The 21118-nt window shown below is 39.5% G+C and overlaps 1 protein-coding gene across 8 annotated transcripts in view; it reads left to right on the top strand.

The window, feature by feature from the left end:
* LOC100919025 (protocadherin-11 X-linked) overlaps positions 1–20907 on the top strand; it is a 559214-nt gene extending 538307 nt beyond the window's left edge. For 7 of the 8 annotated variants that reach the window (XM_031944703.1, XM_031944704.1, XM_031944705.1 and 4 more), the window contains one exon: positions 5833–9756. In XM_031944703.1, coding sequence (XP_031800563.1) covers positions 5833–6302 — 470 coding nt within the window. In that variant the 3' untranslated portion in view covers positions 6303–9756. Of the gene's footprint in view, positions 1–5832; positions 9757–20840 lie in introns of those variants that run through there. The other variant, XM_031944710.1, reaches the window with a different exon arrangement.
* Positions 20908–21118: the final 211 nt, after the last annotated feature.

Below are 21118 nucleotides of genomic sequence, written 5' to 3' on the forward strand. Positions count from 1 at the left end.
GGCAAAATATAGCTCGTTATTAATCCTCCTAAATCTGCACCTCATTCGAACTTGCCCATTTCTGGTGAGGGTACCACACCTTCCAGTCATCCAGGCTGACAAAAATCATTCCTGAATCATTCACCTCTCTTCACAGTTAATCTTCCATCTCTCACATCTGTCCATTCACAAAGTGCCTCCCAGTTCAGTTCAATTCAATTCTAGCGTAGTCTATTTTAATTGTCTAATTAGTGCAGACCTGTGCAGGCTTCGATTTACACACTTTCCCACACACCTGCAAGTGATCTTACTAAACATAAGCATATCCTTGACAGTCACATCCTCAGAAACCTGCAGGGGGGCTCCCTATCATGTATCACTTAAAATGTAAAATTTTCAGTTTGGCATTTAAGTCCCTCTAGAATTCAGAAGCACAAGTGGATAGAGTTTTGGCCTTGAATTCAGCAAGACCCGAGTTAGAATTCTATGTGACACATTTGTTCTTTGTTGGACAATTCTGAGCAAGGCATGAAATCTCTCAACCTCAGGCTAGTCATTGGTAAAATGGGGATACTAAAAACACCTACTTCCCTTGGTTGCAGTAAGGAACAAAGGAGGACACCAAAAGCACTTGGCAAAGTTTAAAACGCTATTTAAGTTCTAGTTACTATTACTAGTGGCACCACCTTTTCGGCTTCCCTTACATAGTTTCATACTATCCTGCTTTGTGCACTCAAGTAGATGTGTTATCTACCTTGTGTGGAAGGAACACTGAAGACTCGCTTTCTGTACTAAGGCCTCTTTAACCTTTCAGTGGTTAGGGCTTTGTCTGTGTGTACCTGGATTTTGTGTGTGTCCTTTACCCCCATGAAATAGTAACTCTGAGAGTAGGGACTCTCCATTGTGGTTTTGTGGCTCTCTCAAGCCTAGCACTGCCCCTTACACATGGGAAACACTTCAAATCTATTCTTTGAATTGTTGACCTGAAATGTATACTTGGTAAAGGAGATAAGTGTTTATAAAATGAGAGTAAAAGAGAACCAGGACCACACCGGTGCCTAGGAAATCAAGTAAAAAATATTTTTTAAAGCACCCACTGTGTGTCAGGTGTTAAAAATTCAATTACAAAGGTTAAAAAGAAGAAGCTAATATTTTCTCCAGTGGTACACACAGAAAAGCCACTGCTGACAAAATACACAGAAGGGGCGTTTCTAGAAGGGAGCAATTCAAGAGCAAGATCAGGAAAGGGTTCTGTACAAGGTGGCACTTGAGTGACCAGTTCAATAGCCAACACACTTTTACTAAGTCCGTGATATACCAGGCACTGTGCTGAGCAGTAGAGATACAAATATGAACAAGAGAGACAGTCTTTACCCTCAAAGAGCTTACCATCTAATGGGGGAAAGACAATACACAGAAGAGAGCTGAAAAACCAGAAAGGGGGTGGCATTAAGTGCAAACTGGCAAGTGAATAAGAGATTCTAAAGGTTAAAATGCATGATGGGCCTTGGAGACCTACTGATTTTTATATGTGATGAGCTGTAAAGCCAGTTTGATTTGATACAGCATACACCGAAGAGGACAGAAAGTGAAATTGAGACCGGGTTGTCAAGGGATTTAAAGGGCTAAACAGGAGCTTCTATTTGATGCTAGAGGAAACTTCTAGTAGCTTCTGTCTGAAGAGAAGGGGAGAAGAAGACCGAGAAAAGGATAGGGAAAAAGACAAAGGGAAAGAAAGAAAAGTTTGAAACATAAAACCATTTTCTCTAATGTATTATATAAACACACAGTGGAGGCTCTCTAGGATGATACAGCTTGGAATAAATCACACAAGATGATAAATTGTGGCTGGGAATCCCCACTTGAATGAGATTACAAAGCTAATAAAGTACTGACATTTGCGAGTATGATAGAACTCAAATTCATGAAAAACACTGGGGGCTGCATCGCTTTATTCTTGACAAGGTATTTGTTTGCGATGAAGTCGGATACAGGCTAATATTCAGTCCCACACATAGCCCTTTCTTCATCATAAATGGATTACTGGTTCAGTAGCCAAGTGCCAAATCAGTGTTAGGGTTATATGTGTGGAATTTTTTGAGATACAATGTCTAGAGAGGTAATGAATTACCCAGTCACTGGGGGGTGTGGTATGCTTTTGCAAACGATCCAATAGTCAACTTCCAGACTTGTGCTTTTCCAGTAATATTTTATGTGACATAATCTTAAATCATCTTATTGCTTGGAGTTACATAATGGCATGAAAATATTATGTATATGTATACACATATACACACATGTGTGTATATATATATATATATATATATATATATATATATACACTCTTACTACATGACCAGCCTAGTTTCTTTTCTAGTTGTATCTCTAAGGATGTCCTAAACACATTTTCCATGGGTATCAACTAAATATTTAAACAGGTCAGGTTGAAACTGTTCAAACTCAAGGCTATTTCTTCTCTCTTTTTTAAAATTCTTTCTCCATATTAAAAAGCTCCCACACAATCTTACCATCTATACTAGCAGTCATCCTTTAACTTCAATTTTTTAGCTCAACTCTTTGAAAAAGCCATCTCAAAGCATCATCTCCACTTTTTTTCACTTAAATCCAAACTCTCTGAAATCTGTCTTCTGACATCATCATCTGACTGAACTTGTTCACCCTAAACCTAAAATTCATCCCTTAAATGTCCAGTCTAATGACTTTTTCCTCTAGCCTCACCTTCATGGCTTCTCTGCAGCTTTTCAAGCTGTTTTTTATTCACTTCTTTTCAACATCCTCCTCCCTAGGTTTTCATGATACTTTTTTCTTCTGAGTCTCCTTCTACCTGCCTGCCCACTGCTTCTCAGTCTGCTCAAACTGGATCTTCCTCCAGGTGACACCCACAAACAACAGATATTCCCCAAGGCCCTGACCCGGGGCCTCTTTTCCCTCTGTAATGTCTCATTTGGTGATCTCATCTAATCACCAACTGAACATCTGATACTGGATATCCTGTGGGAACCTCAAACTCAACAAGTTCAAAAAAGAACTTGTTATTTTCCCCCTAAATCACTCCCCTCTTTCAGCGGCTCTTTCTGTGGTGGCAAAGAATTGGAAATCGAGGTGATGTCCATCGATTGTGGAATGGCTGAACAAGTGTGATAGATGAATGTGAAGCAATACTGTTGTGCTCTAAGAGACGATGAGCAGGAAGATTTCATAAAAACCTGGAAATACTTACATGAACTGATGTCGAGTGAAGTGAGCAGAACCAGGAGAACATTGTACAAAGTCACAGTAATATTGTACAATGATCGACTTAAATTTAAGTCTTCTCAGCAATACAGTCATCCAAGACAGTTCCAAAAGACACATAATGGAAAATGCTATCTAAACTCAGAGAAAGAGCTATGAAATCTGAATGCATGTTGAAGCATACTATTTTCACTTGGTTTGAGGTTTTTTTTTTCCTTTCTTGTGGTTTCTCCCTTTTGTTCTGATTCTTCTTTCACAATATAACTAAGGTGAAAATATGTTTTAAATGATTTCATATGTATAATCTCTATCAGATTGCTTGCCATCTTAGAGAGGGGATGTTGAAGCAGGGATAGAGAAAAAAAATTGGAAGTCAAAATCTCATAAAAGTGAATGTTAAAACTATTAAAATAACTTTAAAAAAAAACCTTAACAATTTCAAAGCTTAATAACTGACCACATAATACTAAAGTCTGCAAAGAGCATTTGGTATACTAAGCGATCCCTAGAAATTACTGTAAGTGCTGTTATTATTCCCATTTTACAAATAAGGAAACTGAGTCTGGGAAAAATAATCAGCTTGCCCAAGATCTGAGAGTAAGCCTAAGAGGCAGGTTTTAAATCAAACCTTCTCAACTCTAAGTCCAGAACTCCAGCTAGTATACCACACTGGCTCTCAAAGGCCACATACAACTAGTAATTTAGGCATGTTTTAGAAATATATCCACATTTCTTATCACCTTGACTCACAGATTTGGACCCCCAGTTGGGGAAAGTGAAACTCAGAGAGAAGAAGGGACTGGCTAGTGTTTAAAGTAGAATTCAAAACCAGGTTTTCTCCACTTTAGGTCCAGTGTCTCTTCCACTCTGCCATACCACCTGAAAATCATTTCTTACCCAAAAGACACAGCCCTTTGGAGAGCCACAAATGAATCTCTCAACCTGGCTCTACACTAGCTCAAGTAAATGATTTCGATTCCTGTGCTAACTTCTCTAACAAATGTCACAGTAGCATATGTAACAGTAAAGTGGCATTTGTACATAGAACGCGGATGGCTGTGTAACAGTTTACATATAGTATCTTATCAGCTTTATAACTCTATGAGATAGGTGCTCCAGGTATTATCATCATCCCCATTTTACAAATCAGGAAACTGAGGCTTAGAAAAATTAAGTGAGTTGCCTATGGCCTCAATGTCAGGGGGAGAATATCCACTCAAATCTTCCTCATTCCACTTCTCTCACTACACTTACTGTGCCAGTGCCTCTCTAAAAATGTGCCTTTTAATCACAAGCTTTATTTGCTTCTAGAATAGCTTATCATAACTTCAGACTGTTTGTCTCTGGTTTGACTCTAACTGTTCTATTTCTATCAGCTCCTGAAATCACGTACCTCTCTGTTACATTCTTTGACCATCTGCATTTGTATATGTATACATACACAAGTATACACACATACATATATATTTGTGAGTGTGGATGTAAACATTACTTAACATTTTTTTTAAAGACATTTGATGGTTTTCTTTTCTGTCAACTACTTTGGACCACCAATGTGGCTAGATGTTATTTCTAGTTGAAAACATGTAAATCTCTCCATCTTTATAAAGATTTAGGTTGGTTGAAGTTACCACTTTGTTATCTGCAGTTCAAATTGAATTGTTTGAGGTTTTTTTAATTGATCATTTTCTCAATCCCTTGAATCAATGAAATCAAAATGTGCTTTGGATTCCTAACTTTGATCCTTTCCTCATTTGTTCAGTGTTTTCAAATCTCTTATTATTCACTTCTTTGCAAGTTTGAACCCAACATAAAGAGTCGTTCACTCACATAGCGAGTGGGTCCTTGCAAGGGACATTACCAGTATCATTGAGCTTCACTATGTTCCAGTAATTGCATTCAGTTGGAGAATAACACAATTTACATTTCAACACAATAGATTGATAAACTGTTTTAATCTTTAGCATTCAGATATTCGGGTACTTATGGACTATATCACAGCTCAAGGCTGTGCCTTAGGTCCCATCATTTATCCCCTTACCAACCCCTGTTTTGTCATGGTTTCAAGAAATCAATTGCTTTTAAAGTTTACTACAGCCAGAGCTCATATTCTTGAAATTGAGGCAAATCTTAGAATCTAACAGACTAACTTTCCAAATTACCTGAATATACTTTAACTGCCATTTAAAAATTCCCTAAGGTTTTGGATGTTTCTACATTTACATCTACCACAAAATTTCAGCACACATCAGAATGGAGGAATAATTCTTTAGCCTATTGTTTAGGAGCATATTTATAAGATGCTTTAACATACAAAAGAAGGTTTCACGTTGGGGAAAAAATGCCCTGTTACCTGAAGCAGTGCAGCAAAATCTGCAAAAACTTCTTAATTGTAAGGCATTCAAAATTGTTCAAGTCAACATTCCTTAAAACCCTCTTTGGGATCAGTTTGAGTATCTCATTGGAAAAAAAAATTTAGAAATCAATGATCTGGTTTTATACTGGCTATATGTGCTTGGAGCTATATTTTTAAAAAAAATTGTCAGCAGATTTTGTTCTAAGTGGAGCTCATGACAGCTGTTTCTCTCTTTTTTTCAGCTTCAGAAATAACTGTCCAGCCAACTCTTGAAGAAGCCTCTGACAACTGTACCCAAGAATGCCTTATTCTTGGTCATTCTGACTCCTGCTGGATGCCTGCTGCTGTGCCCCAGTACCAGCATCCTCGTTCTCCCGAACCCGTCTTAACCCGCCACAGTTCTCCGGCTTCACATCTGATCACTACTACTGCCATGTGCCATAATCCTCCAGAGCCCCAGGCTGCAGCTATTTGCACCACTCCGCCCCGGGCACTGAGCCAAGAGCTGGGGCTTGGTGTTAGGGCTGAAGCCAGGGATGCTCAAGGAAGAGTCGTTGTACACGATGACTCTCATCAGGCACGAAGATGCAGTCCCAGAGCCCTGTTCTGTACAGCTCAACATGACGACTCCATCAGAGTTATTCCCATGGCGACCTTCACTCCCGGCCAGTCTTCACGGGACTCTCCCAATACCGAAGAGGATCCCATGTAAGGCTCATCAGCTAACTAAACTAGCTGCATCACGAGTCAGTGTATATAATCAAACAACCGGACTACATGCATATTAAAAACTGCTACGCTTGTATATATGTAAATAGAAACTAAAACTGGAATCAGTTTCAAGAGCTAGAACTAGATCCCTAGTTTCACCTTAAAAAAAGTCGTTTGAATCAGATACGGAGAAAGAAAAATCAAAGATTAATCTTTTACAGGAGCAAAAGGGCAATTGTTATGGATGAAAGCTATGTGGTTTCTGCCATCTCTGAATGCAACTGAACACTGTCCCGACATCACTGCCTTTGTGTGAATTATACCAACTTTTTCACACGCTGTTCAAAATCAATACAAATGATACCACAAAGCCTCCATTTGCCCTTAACGCACCACTGCTCGGTGGATACTAAATGTTAGAATGCATTGCACTCTGCCAAAAGAGGCTACTGGATTTCCGAGGGGACTTTTTTCTTTTCAGATTTACTTTCCTAGTTTAACGTAAGCTATATCAAGACTCATCGCCTCTGTCGTCATTTAGCCATTCTTCCATTACTAATCAGGTTTTTTTCTTTCCCGAGTTCATATTGGTTAATGTCCCTGGAAATTGAACGTAAGAGGACTTAAAACACAAGGAAGCCGGATAGATTTGGTGGCTGATTCAGGGCTGTGGCTGTAAACTACTGTCGCCTAGAGAACATGCTGGTGATTTAAATGTTAATTTTACAGCACTATGGGCACTTATGGAAAGATTTTCCATAAAGGATTCAATATAACTATAGATAACCACACACTAAGCCCATTAAACTAAGGGATTTTTGTCATTCTAGCTCAACTTATTGAAGAAAATAACTGACATTATGCAGATGAAAAGCAGGAAGCAAACGTTGGAGAGACATAATTATAAATATACATCAAATATATCCTTGTACAGAATTTCTAAGCGACGTGCTGGAGGAGATTAGGAGTTGCCGACTGCTTCTTGCGGTGGATAAGAAATACTTGCTCCACCATAAAAGGAAAACCAAGAAATCCCAGACAGGAATCAAAAGATATCCTTCTGTGGCAAAAGGAACACACTTGTGTTCCTAAGGAAATTATTTCCTTCCGGTTGTCTGTTGTTTTGCTTTTTTTTTTTTTTTTTCTCTTTTAACCAGTCATTACCTTCTATGTGTACATTTCACTAAGTCACCAAACTCCACCCAAATTTGATTTCTCACAGCACAACCCGGGTAACTTGTCTAGTTTCAGTGTTACTGTACCAAGAGACAATCTGTGTTTTAGGGGATGAAAAACATCCCCTAACACAAGTAACAAAGAAAGAAATAAGCAAAGAAACAAACAAACCAAAAAAAAAAAAAAAAAACCAAAAAAAAAAACGTAACTTTCTTGTGGATAAAATTAGATATAAGCTCCATAATTGTGTAACTTAAAATTATAATTTATGAGTAAAACGTGTGTGTAAAATGGTGTAATATAAGCTTCTGGAAAAAAAAAAACTAAAAAAAAAAAAAAAAACATCCTACAAACGTTCCAATTGGTAGTGAGGATTTCACTGGATATTGAGACATCGTCTCTCTATGGGCCCAGCAGGTATAAGTAGCTTTTTGACTGTATATTTAATTTCATTGATTTCAGCCTATTGAAATGTTTGATTTTAGTTAGTAGAAGAGCTTCACGTGTAAACTCAGAATTTAATCAACAAATTTGCCAAATAGCAGATGGCAGGTGTTTCTTTCTTTTCCTTCTTTATATTTTTCAGTACTATAGAGAGAGATTTGTGGTACACTGGTTTCCAGTCCCATGCGAATCCTGAAAAAGCAATGTGAATCCTTTGGAAACTGACGCACAGTAGCTGTAACTTTACATTCTTCAGATAAAATGGAATGGCCAATTGGAGTGAGAGAGGTAGAAGAGGACCACCTCTAGCTATTGACATCCACTTTCCTAATGAACAACAACCAGAACAGACAAAACTAAGTCATTTCCCAGGAATTTCTGAGTCTGGGCTAAATGTTTGGAAGCTTATTTGAATCTTAGAGCGCATATGACACGAATATATATCATGCATAGTTGTAAAGGCCAATAGAAAACAAATCTACAACTACAACATTCCCATGGCATTGCCAAATCTTTTTATTTCAAAATGCCCCACGTTTGATAAAGATCATTAAAATAATAAGCTAAGAACATAAACTAGAATATTGTCACTAACGGTACATGTCTTTAACGAAGTCCAGTGATGCTTGGAAATAACCTAATGTCAAACACTTGGTTCTCCATCATGAAGAGATACTACCAAATTTTCACTGACTCCAGCATGACGAGTACTTTCCCTTCTAAGCTTAGAAAATAGAAGAAATTGCATCTGTTAGCCAGAGGCACAAATTTAACTTGGGTTTCATGACTTTTAAGGGATGCTGAGAACTTAGCACTTGGAGAACCATGAAAATAATTCAAAGGAAGGGGGAAAAAAACCAAGACCTAATAGAAGAGGGAAAAGAATTAGGGCTAGACCTAATAGAAGAGGAAAAAGAATTAGGGCTAAAATTCAATGATAAAATAACACATCAGAAATATGGATAATTGCCCCACATCAACAAAAAATAGAATCAAAACAAGTCATCTTTATCTTAAACAGAAAGTATGTGTCATATATGTGACCTGAAAAGTAGGGTTATTTCATGTGTCATCAAGGGAAGCTATTTAATCTCCATCCCTGAAGCTTTGGATACTCACTCACCCTTCTAGAGGTATAGGGATGGGCTACATGAACTCTGAAGGTCATTGACAGCTCTCCGATCCTACAAAAGGATTTAGGGGTTAGAGAAAGGGTTCATTTTTGTTTGTCTTCCAGAGATTTTGATTTGTTATTTCATCAGTGGGCTAACTCCCTAATGCACACCCACGACTCATCTTTAATAGACTGGTAGTCGTCTGGAGCACCGAGAAGCTCATTTGCCCAGAGTCATAGCCAGTTTGCATTGGTTGCAGGACTCGTTCCCTAATTCTCCTGACTGTAGAACTGGCCCCCCGGTACCCTTGTTCCTACTGCCTGTCTAGATTATTTAGTATATGTCAAAAAACTAGGCCCCCTACTCTGGAACTGAAACAGGGTATGTTGAAGCTGGAATCAGAGCAGCTTTAACAAAAGGCAGACAAGTGAGTTCAGGTATTCTGTCCAGTGCATGCTTGAACCAAGTTTCTACCCAATCAAGCATTTTTGACTTAAGTGACATCATTTTCCAGTGAGAACTTGATGGCAGCCCAGATTAGGAGAGGAGCCATCCATGGGAATTTATCAACGTGAGAATAATTGAACCCTGGCACTCACTTTACTAACAGATGAAATGGTTCCCACTTAGGAGGGAGGAGAGGAAAAATTACTTCTTTATAAAAAAAAAACCCAATATTGATATATCTTTCAATTTCATCTGCAAATTGACCCACCAGAAGAACAACTATGCATGATATAAAGTCTTTCTAAACTAACTTTTCCCCAATGTTTGACAACACAGATCCAAAATAAATTTGATTACATGATGATGATATATTTTATTCCCATAATAATACACAGCCAATAGGGAGCATATGTAAGACTGTGCCTATCCACTAGAATCTTATACCAAGAATGTACACATCCTTTAAACTTTTTTTTTTTTTTTTGCAATTTCAGCAAATGCTGTGTCAGTGTCTTAAGAACTAATATCAGTAGACTTCTATATGATACATAACTATTATCTAAGATCTAGAAGCAATTTAGTGAGTGCACAAAGTGTACATTTTTGTGTAGTCTTATTTAGTAACTTGATATTTTCCTTTTAATTATGTGAATTTATGGAGCTAAAACAATTATATCTATGTTATAACAATAAGCTAAATAATTAACTTTGTTATTGTGTATTATGGTAACAAAAGAAACAAACCTTGCCTTCCTAAACAAACATTTGTCACACCATATTTAAAATGATAAAAGAAAGGTGCAAAATCCACCAATTTGCATTTCTAAATTATCCTGATAAAGGAAGACTATCCTGCCTTACTTTTGAAGAAATTGATTGGTTTCAATTCATGAAGATTTCAACCTAAGTTTCTTTTTTTTAAATTAAATATACATATGTTTATATCTAACCACATAATTTTTCTTTACTCAAGTTTAACCAGACTTAAAATTTCAAGTAGATGTCATTTTGCTACTTGGAATTTTTATTTTTCTTGCATAAGAAAAAATTATTTTATAATTTTCATCACAAATTCTTTTTAGAAAATACATCTCCATTTCAAGAGAGCACAAGTGGTTCAGAAAAGCTGGAAGCAAAAACAGTACAAAACTTGCAAAGGAAGGAATACTGATTACATTATGTGCCAATGACTACGTCAGAGGGATCTGGTCTGACGGTCTCAAAAAGGGTTTTTCATTTACAATAGTTTTCATAAACAAACCATCAATGGATTCAGAGTAAATACAACATGAAAACAAAATCTGACAACCAACATTTACCAGCACAAACGGTATCAAAGAGGTTGGGGTTAAGTATGTGTGTGTACAAAAATAGATTTTTAAAGATTTGAAGGCAAAGAATTTATGTTAACTTACAAAAATATTGTGTGTGAATTATGTTATACATAATTATGATATTTGGAAAAATTTAGAAATATATATTTATGTTTTTGAGCAAATTCTTTGTGATATCTTACAGGATCTGAAAGCGAACAGTGTGTGTACTGAACAGCTTTAACCATACTATGGAACTAAGCTAGGTGGATACTGTATGGCCTAGGCTAGCAGTATAAAGTCCCGAAGTAACTCTGTAGTAGTAGTTCTATTTCAGGTTCTGTAAAGCATGTTATAATTAACATAATTATTAATAAACTTATTCCATAAAGCAAAAACCTCTCATCTCTGGCTGGTTGTTTTTCCAAGTCAAACTGAAAGATATTCCTTTCATCAATGAAATATTATTAAATGAATTTGTGTAAACAAGCTTCTTATGTCTTTCTCCCCTTTGGGTTAGTTCTCTAACCTCTGACTTGACCTACATAGAATTTTTAAAATGTCTATTTCATCACATGGAGCAATACCCATCAGCTCTGACACTAACCCAATGTCCTTTAAAGTGAGCGATTGTTCTAGAAAATGCCATTAAAGACCCCCGAGACAACGGACCCTTCATTTTGGCCACTGAAGTATATGGACATTGAATTTTCTCTAAAAACTATCCTCAAAACATTGAGTGCACTATAACAAACCCTCTGAGTGAATGTTCTTCTAATACTACCATTAACTGTCTATCTAGAAAACACAAATTTGCAGAAAGCAATACACTAATCGGGACTGTGGAACACTAGAATGCTTAGAATAGAGGCTAGTTTGAATTTTATGAACCTAGGAACAACAAAGAAAAATCTTGCTTTAGAATTGTTTATCAATGCCTAATTAATTAAGGGGGAACCCTACTTCTCTACTTGACTAGTGTTCATGTTGAAGGCTATTCAATACTCATCACTCTAGGCCTCTGAAACAGATAACTCTGATACAACTCATTCAGATCTCCTAAATTACTGTCATTCTTATCCACCCCCTTCTCTATGTAGCACCCCCTCTCATCCTAACTCCTATGACCTGTACTAGCTAGCACCTGGGGGTTAAATTCTGAGAAAAGTAGCCAGACTGTTTAGCTGTGGGATCTGGCCTTTTGCAGAAAGGAAAGAGAAACCTGAGGTTTCTGGTCTTCATTCTCCTACGCTGAATCACTTTGTCAGATGGTTGCACCACTGTTCTGTTTCTACTTTCTATTTCAGTATTTCGTTTCCCCAGTGCTGTGTGTCGGGCTTCTTGCAGCTCCACAGTAAGGACTATCCCCCGCTCCCCCGTAAGGACTATCCCCCGCTCCCCCTTAGGAGTGGAAGTTACTCTAGGACAAATGTATCAAACACACAGTTTACTACCCTCAGATATTAGAGGCCCAGATTAAAATGTGATTGAGAAATATTGAACAGAATAAAGCAAAGATAATAATGCATTGCAAAACAAAGTCAATCTGCATCTGTAGAGATCCTCATGTATCTATTAATGCCTTTCTCTGTACTTGTTTCTATTTGAGTTTGACACCTCTGCTTTAAAAGACCATGGGTCCCATAAAACCAAGGAGTGGAGTGTGGTGGGGAAAACGTCCTAAAGCCCAACTAGCTCTTCATACCTCCATTCACCGATGTACCTTCTAGGTGGCTCGGACGGGAAACAGCCAGGCCATGACAGGGTGGACGTTGTACTTGAGGCTTCTGACTACAGACTGGCAAAGTGATCAAAACTAGCATAGGACAGCTGTGCTCAGCTGATCAAGTCTGTATCCCGGATGTATATCAGTTTCCTGCTCTTAACATCCTTCCCCTAATATAGCGATCATCAGCCTTCTTCCCTTTGTTAACTTATGTGGACTATAATTATGTTACTTCATCCCACTTTTAAACCTCACCTACCAAGGTACCGGTCTGGATCAGAACCAGCTCACGACACCAGGCTTTCTGGTTCTCTACTACATGAAATAGATTCTAATTCAGTAGTGTCAAACTCCAAGAAGGACAGACAGATCCCTGTGGGCCACACAGCAGGAAAAAATAAACACTATGTTGTATTAGATTTTAATTTTTATTGTTAAACCTTCTCGATTCCTTTTTAATCTCGTTCTGACCACACGAGGAAGTTTTGCAGGTCCTGTGCTCTAAATCACTAAAAGTAAAAGAAATGCAAATTTTATACCTCTCAAGTTCTACCTCATACCACGTAAACGGACAAAGAACATTAACAGTCTGTGTTTGAGGAAAGACAGGAAAACAGGCACATTTATGTGAACTTGGTGCAGCTGTGGAGTTCAACTATTTTGGTTATCAAATTGGAATTATGCAAAAGAGGGTGATTAAACCACTCATTTGCTTTAATCCAAGAAATCACTTGTGGGCCTCTACTCCAAGAAAATCTAATATAAATACCGAAGCTCAATGTATATGGAAATATTCATAGCAACACTTTTTATGCTAAGAAATATCTGCAAATAAAATGGATGTTTACCAAATGACTACTACATGGATAAAAACCATGATGTAGGTAGAGCGCTTCATGTGCAATTTACAATTGTACAATGTACAATTGCAACGTACAATGTTATAGGTTGGGTCCCTTGGCTCTAGGGTACCCTGAGGATCTGGGTTCCTACCACTTGAGCTTAAAAACTACAACTGGTTGACACGATTTACTCTTAGCCAAGATATTTGCTAATGTAGCATAGAAATAACACCTCTCCCCAAATCTGGACTGCACAAGCGTGCACATACACATAAACAGAATCCCCATGATAAGTGAGCACAAACTTAAAACACAAGTCACGAGGTACACACGTAGGAAACACGTGGCCAAAGCAAGTCACTGCTCTAGTACCGTAGGAGCTTGATGTCCTTTTTCCCTTTTCACAGAATTAGCACAAAATTCATCAAGGGGCAAATCTGGGCAGTTGGGTTCCCAGAGTCTACTCTCCTACACAGCTCCATCTTTAACTGTAGGGACAGGAATTTCTTGACTTCATATTCAGGTATTCGCTTTACTTCAAGGAGCCCCTACTTGAATACTGACTCTGTGTCCACATCTGTCTGGAAAAAATGTCTTCTACTCTTGGACTAGCTCTGTTTCAATTTAACATGGTTAATAATGTAACCTGGGGAAGGATAGGAAAAAACTCTCCTGCCCTATAAAGAATGATTTCCTTTTATGGTAAAAGTTATCTTCCCATGGCTAACTCTAGCCTGGACTCACTCCTAAGCTGGTCAGCTCAGTTTTTTAAGAGTCCCATTTGGAGCATAGCCATTTTCTACCACCCAACAGCAACTTACCTTCATACTTGGTAAATATTTCATAAATGTATGGCAAGGTATAAATATGGGTGGTCACGCTTAGTTTAACACCCCATTATCTGTGAAAGTATCCTCCTGACCACACACCTGGTCATACTGTGATTTATGACTGAGCTGAGAGAAGGGGGATGAAATCACCACTGCCTTAGGTATAAAAAGAACAGAACGTTATTCTGTAGTAAAAAAATGAGTATGAGAAATTCAGAGAAACATGCAACAATTCTGTATAACATAACATAGAGTAAAATAAAGAAAAGCATCTCATAAACGATAGCAAAAATGTAAATGAAAGATCCTAACAAAGAAGCTGAACTCCATGAAACCAGAAAAAAAGAAAGTCCCCGAAAACAGGTGCTAAAATGCTAGCACAGAATATTTGATATATTGTCACTATTTCGGCTTTCAGTGTCTTTGTCACAAGAGTGAATTCAATGGGGAGGAGTCAAATGACCATGATCTCAAAATGCAAGGCACTGGGGAAAAAAACCATCTTATATATTAAAGAAAGACTTACAGGCAGTGGAAATGAGAGACTGGAAAAACATTCACTGTGTCTCAGGGGATTCCATAAAAAGCATTATAATCATGGTACCAGAAAAGACAAAAATGAACATTCACAATGTCAAAGGAGATAAGTAGGGAAACTCCATTCTGCTTCAAGGCACTGTAAATGGTGAAATAATATATCATTAGGGTTAGTGAGGGTAACGTGATTTTGCTGGAAGAATGTACTTCTGTGGAGAAGCACGTTTAATTTAGGTCAGCACCTTCACTGGGGCACTGAGAGAGGTGAAATGATTTGTCCAGGATTTCACAGCGAGTATGTGTCAGATGCTGAATCCCCTGGCTCCAAAGCCTGCTCTCCATCCATACTAGTACAGTGTCTCACACTATTAGCATTATTCAACCTATACATACCTAAATGACATAGGGTCTAAATTCATAAAGGAAAAGCTACATGAATCACAAAAATACAAAAACAGTAAAACAATATAGAAGTTTTTAGTGTTTCTTTCTCAAAGTAAAACTTTACTTTGAGACTTTAGTGTTTCTTTCTCAAAGTAAAAGTGTTTTCTCAAACACTTCAGCAAAAAAAGAAAAAAAATAAATTAAATTGAACACACTGTGGGAAAAGTGAACCAGGTATGCCATAGCTTTTGAATGTAACACTGAGAATTTAAAGTTGCTGCTCATCATTCACAGTAGTTAAGTTCTAGAAAGTCACCAGAAACACTGAATGAGTCAATACTGAACCATTCTTCCTAGGAGAAAGAGAGACAAGATTCTTGCAAGCATATGGTCATAACAGGCAATTTAGCATTTGGCCTCAAGTGCTGACCATCACATTTCCTCCTTCTTTTTCTGGACTTACCCTATATTATTGATTGATACTGAACTCATAGTACCCTCAGTGCTATAACTTGTGGCTGAATGAAGCTCCTCTTACAGAAGTATTTTCTCCATAATGCATTTCGCAAACCTCCTTGCAGTTAGGAACAAAGGGCACAAAAATATAAAAAGCATGGCATTAAATAGGTAGCATAAAGAATACTCCTTTACAATCGAAAAGTGCAAACAGGGAGCACTGTCTTGTTGACCTCAGCAGGAAAGCAGGAAAGCAGGAAAGCAGGAAAGGCAATTCAGATTTTTCACTCCTCTGCATATGTCCATCAATGACCAAAGAAGTATCAAACGTATAGATCACCAGGCCAAAGGAAAAAAAGTAAAACAAAGACAAAGGATAGAGGAGACAGCAAGTGTCAGGAAAGACAAACTTTGAGCACCATGTTGTCTCAGACCTTGAAAGACAGACTAGAACCATCAACTCCAAAGCCTTGAGAAAAACAGTGTCCTCCAAACCAGCAAACGCGCTTCTGGCCTAGGCATCCTTGAGAAGAGGCATCACCAAAGAAAGGGGGCTTACCTTCTTCCTCCTCACCACCAGCAACAATTGCTGATCAACTCACCAATAAGCACACAAGAATGGCAGCAACTCCAGCATTCCTGTGTCCAGCCCGACTGTCACAGTCATCACGTAAAGAAGGAACTTCTGTGGAGGAAAAAAATCAGCTTTTTTACCAAATTAAAACCAGTCGTCACCTGAGACTCAATCCAGCCTGGCTGAAGCGGCCACGCAACCCAAGAGAGAAAGAGGACATGGCACGGTACCAGGCAAGCCAAACCAGCACCATCTTCCTGCCAAACTTTATAGGCACGGCTCGGGGACCCCGAATCCAGAAGTCTTGGGTGTGGTGGCATTAGATAGTGACTGTAAAGAAGATGGATCGCCATCTGCTTTGTAGCCACACACAAGAACCTTAAAGGGTTCTTGATCCATCAAAACCTCAATTCATCAACTTCTAGTTGAAGCCTTCTCTTATGTGTCGGCTTCTCCATGGAGAGCAGGGGATGTCTTACTTTGCTCTCTGGATCCCCAGAGCCCAGCACAGTGCTTTACACAAAGTAAGCGCTCAACCCAGGCTTTCCCCATTCATAGCCACAGCTAATTAGTGTCTTTCTTCCCCCACAAATCATTTTATAAATACTCTGTAGGTGCTTCTGCATCTACATCTTGTTTCTCACATCTAGAATGTAAACTCCTTGAAAGTAGGGACCATTTACAATTTTATCTTTGTATTCACGGTGCCTAATACATGGCAGATGAATAATGAAATTTTGCTGACCTCTCTCTCTAACAATAACAATTGAAAAAGTGAAGAGTAATCGAATGAGCATGCAACTAAAGAAACCGAGATTAAACAAATTTACAATCCAAAATAAAAAGAACTCCTAAAGTTTGAGAAGAGGAGCCATGAAAAGTACAAAGCTGATAAAAACTCTAGCTAACCTAGTAAAAAAAATAGGGTGAATTGGTAATAAATTTATATTTATTCTTTATAAAGAGGTGAAATTACAGTGAAGACAATAAAAATAATCAATAACAGGTGTATGTTAGGAAAAACCAAAATCTGAAGGGAAAACACTGATCTACAGGCATGTTAAATGCCCAGATTAACAAAACAATAAATAGATATTAATCTGTTCTCCAAAAGTAGAACAGAAGTAATGAAGCAACTTCCAAGAGCATAAAAACAGTTTTGCTCCAGACACATTTGTAGGTGAATCCTATCAAAAGTGTAAAGATCAGGTGATACTCATGGTAGCAAAAATATATCTCCCAAAAAGTCTGTGTATATAGGATTATTTTAGCAGCACTTTCTGTAATACAAAGAGCCAGAAACGGTAAGATGTCCATCATTTGGGGAATGACTAAATACATTATGGTACATGAAGGTAACGGAAGGGGAAGGCAATACAGCACCTACTATGTGCTGGGCGCTTCAATTTTTTAAGAAATATTTTCTGTGGATCATCACAGCAACTCTGTAAGGTTGTTCTCCCACTTTCCAGTTGAGGAAACCGAGGTGGGCAATGGTTAAGTGGCACGCCTTGGGTCACACAACTAGTAACTCTTGACCCTTAGATTTAAACCCTGGTGGTTCCCGACACTATCAGCTGTGTCACCCGCTGCCTCTGGATATTGAAATATTCAGATATGGGATGCAAGAATATTGGAATCAGGAAATATTCTCACCACACTTCCCAAGGATTCATACTGAAAAATGCTACTCACCTCCAGATAGAGACCTGTTGGATTCCTCTAAAAGAATGACTCAAATGAATCCCTGGACCAAGTGAGAGTTCACTGAATACCCAGAATTGCCCCCAATTCTGTTTCTGCCAGTCCACTTCTATGTAGAAATTCAATAAGGGTGTTATTTCAATTCATCAAAAAAGTATTTCTGTTTTGTGAGAAATTACAAATAGAAATACAGAAGACTGAGATGAACTGATGCAAAATGGAGATGTAAGCAAACACCAGTGACTACAATGGAAATGGAAAGAATGAAACCAAAGTGACTGTTGGAGTTACAAAGGCTAAGCGTGGCTCCCCAGAAGAGATATGAGAAGATATCCCTGTCCCACTTCTATTCTGCCGCAGGTGCTACACAGCTCTGCACTCCACTGTCATCACAAACTTGTTTTCCCCATGGTGAAAGTTGTTGCTAATTTTTTTTTTCTCTCTTTTTTCTTTACTGGTCTAATTTTTAAACTTTCATTTCAAATTTCTCACTTTTAAGTTTCCCATTTTGGTGCCTAATTGGTCAGTTTATAGTTTTTGTTCTTCTTGATTTTTTTGTTTTGTTTTCTTTTGCTTTTGGATATGCTCTTTCTGCGTTGTTGAGATTATACGTTTAGAGACACTGGATAAAATTTCTCTTCAGTCCTGCTTTAGCTGCCTTTCACAAATTATGTCCCTCTTTTCTCTCATTTGGCCAATTCGGTTTTCAAGGTGTTATTGGGTAGTGGATCTTTTTAAAGATTAAAATTTTAAATTTTAATTAGTTAAATTTAATTAATTAAAATTACAATTTAAAATTAATTCATTAAAATTACAATTTAAATTTAATTAATTAAATTTCAAATGTGAATTTAATGAATTAACCATTAAATTTAGATTTAATTAATTAAAATTATATTTAAATTTAATTAATTAAAACTTAAATTTAGATTTAATTAATTAAAACTTAAATTTAAATTTAATTAATTAAAACTTAAATTTAAATTTAATTTTAAAAAAAGAAAAAAATGAAAAGAAAAGATTTAAAGATTAAAAAAATAGAGCTTTTTAATTAACAGTGTTAGACAACCATGCTAAACCCCAGGAGCGGCTCTAGAGAGAAAGTGAGTGTGCGCAAGTGCCAGCCACGCTCTGCGGGCCTAATCTGCTCATCAGCGTGGGGGTTGCAGAGCGAAGCATACAAATGAAATGCTGCTAAAAGATTCAAAAGTCGAGAGCAGCTAATAAAAGAGAATGAGAAGAAAAAAAAAAAAAGATAAGAAAAGACAGGGAAGATGAGGGAAAGCTGGCCAATAAAAAGAAGGCGGATCTTGGTCCCCTCCCCCCCCAACGGTCCCACAGCCGCAACCTGCTGACCTGAAGTGCTCGATTCCCCACCTCAGGGGGGCAAGAATCCTTTCCACAAGTGGGCAATGGCGACCCCCCAGGACACAGGCAGGGGCGCCCAAGGGTTGGGCCTCCCGCCGGCCAGTGTCCTGGATCACCCCGCCGCCATCGCCGCCATCGCCGCCATCGCCGGCGCCACCTGTTTCGACTGCCCTAACCGCTGTGGCCCCACGCCCACGCAAATGACCCCAGCCGGCGGCCTCGGCCTAGCGCCTCCGCTTCCGGCCGGCGCACTGGGTGCCCCGGAGTCCCCTCCTCCCCTTTCCCACATGCCCGTGCCTCGGGGCTCTTAGGCGCCCTCGTCCCGCCACCTCCAGCAATTGCTCCCGGCATCCCCTGGGGCTATCTCTTTCTGACAGTCTTCTGTCCAGGGGGTTCTCAGGCCGAGAAAGTGAAGCCAGGGCCTCCTTACCTGGGCACCTGCCACCGCCTAGCCCCGGGCCGAGGCCTCCCGTCTGCCTTTCTAGGTGGGCTCCGAGGTACTTCCCCTCACCTGATAGTTTCAGGTAGCGGTTGGCAGAGCATCTCGGACGGTATTTTGTGGACCTGGCTTGGGGAGGGGGAAGTTGGGTCTTTGGGCCCTTCTGACCCAAGGTGCTGTGACGAGGCACAGGGGAAGGGATGGGGAAAATGGGGCAGGCTTCCGGGGGTGAGTTGCCATATTGGCCTGTGGTGGCAGGGGCGGTGGTATGAACCCCAGGGAATTGTGGGATGCCTATAATTGTGGTTTTAGTGGTTTTAACGAAGCCGGGGGAGCAGGGATAGGTGGGGTTTGAGGCACTTCCCTCTTCCTGAGGCGCCCTCCTGGGGTATGCTGTGGACTGGGGCAGGGGAGGTCTTTGTGGGGATATGTGATATGGTACAGGGGAAGGGATGGGAAAATGGGGCAGGCTTCCGAGGGTGAGAGGTCACATGGGCCTGTGGTGGCAAGGGCGGTGGTGTGAAACCCAGGGAATTGTGGGATGCCCGTAACTGTGGTTTTAGCGGTTTTAATGAAGCAGGGGGAGCTGGGATAGCTTGGGCTCGAGGCAGTTTCCTGTCCCTGATACGCCCTCCTAGGGAATGTTGTGCACTAAGGGGGATCTTTGGGGAGAAGGCCCTTCCATCTCAAGGTGCTGTGGCGTAGCACAGCAGAAGGAACGGGGATAATGGGGCAGGCTTCCGAGGGTGGGCCGCCATATTGGCCTGTGGGCTGTGGTGGCAAGGACAGCGGTGTGATCCGTGGCGAATTTTGGGATGCCTTCAAGCGCGGTTTTAATGGAACTGGGGAGCTGGGATAGGTAGGGCTCCGGGGCAGTTCCCTCTCCCTCATATACCTCCTGGGGTGTGTTCTCAACTTGGTTGGAAGTCTTTGGGGGGGGGGGTTCCCTTTCATCCCAAGGTGCTGTGATGCAGCACAAGACAAGAGATGTAGACAGTGGGGCATGGTTCCCATCTCACTTGAATTGTGAGCTCAGTAGCTTGTCACCCTAATGGTTCTTTCCTGGTAGCCCTAGTATGGGCACAATCTTGTTTCTCTGTTTTGAATGTGCCTGCAAGGCAAGGAATAGGGTGACCCTGAGCACTGGGTGTGACTAAGGGCTTTTTTTGTGTCTCTTTGCCCAGGTCCTGTGTGCATCCTTGGATAACCGTTTTGTGCCAGAAGGTCCTGTGGGTTGTGGCCATTTGTAGACACTGAGGGTGAGGATTTGGCTGTACCGACTTAATATTAAGAGGTAAGTGACAATTAAATCTTTGGGTTTATTTTATTTTAGGAGACAATTGGGAGTGAATTGACTTGTTGAGGTCACCCAGCTAGGAACTATTAAATATCTGAGGTCACAACTCAAATTGTCATGACTCCAGGGCCACTACTCTAACCACTGCCCCATCTAGCTGACAGT

This window comes from Sarcophilus harrisii, chromosome X (genome assembly GCF_902635505.1).
Source record: "Sarcophilus harrisii chromosome X, mSarHar1.11, whole genome shotgun sequence".
Taxonomy (NCBI): domain Eukaryota; kingdom Metazoa; phylum Chordata; class Mammalia; order Dasyuromorphia; family Dasyuridae; genus Sarcophilus; species Sarcophilus harrisii.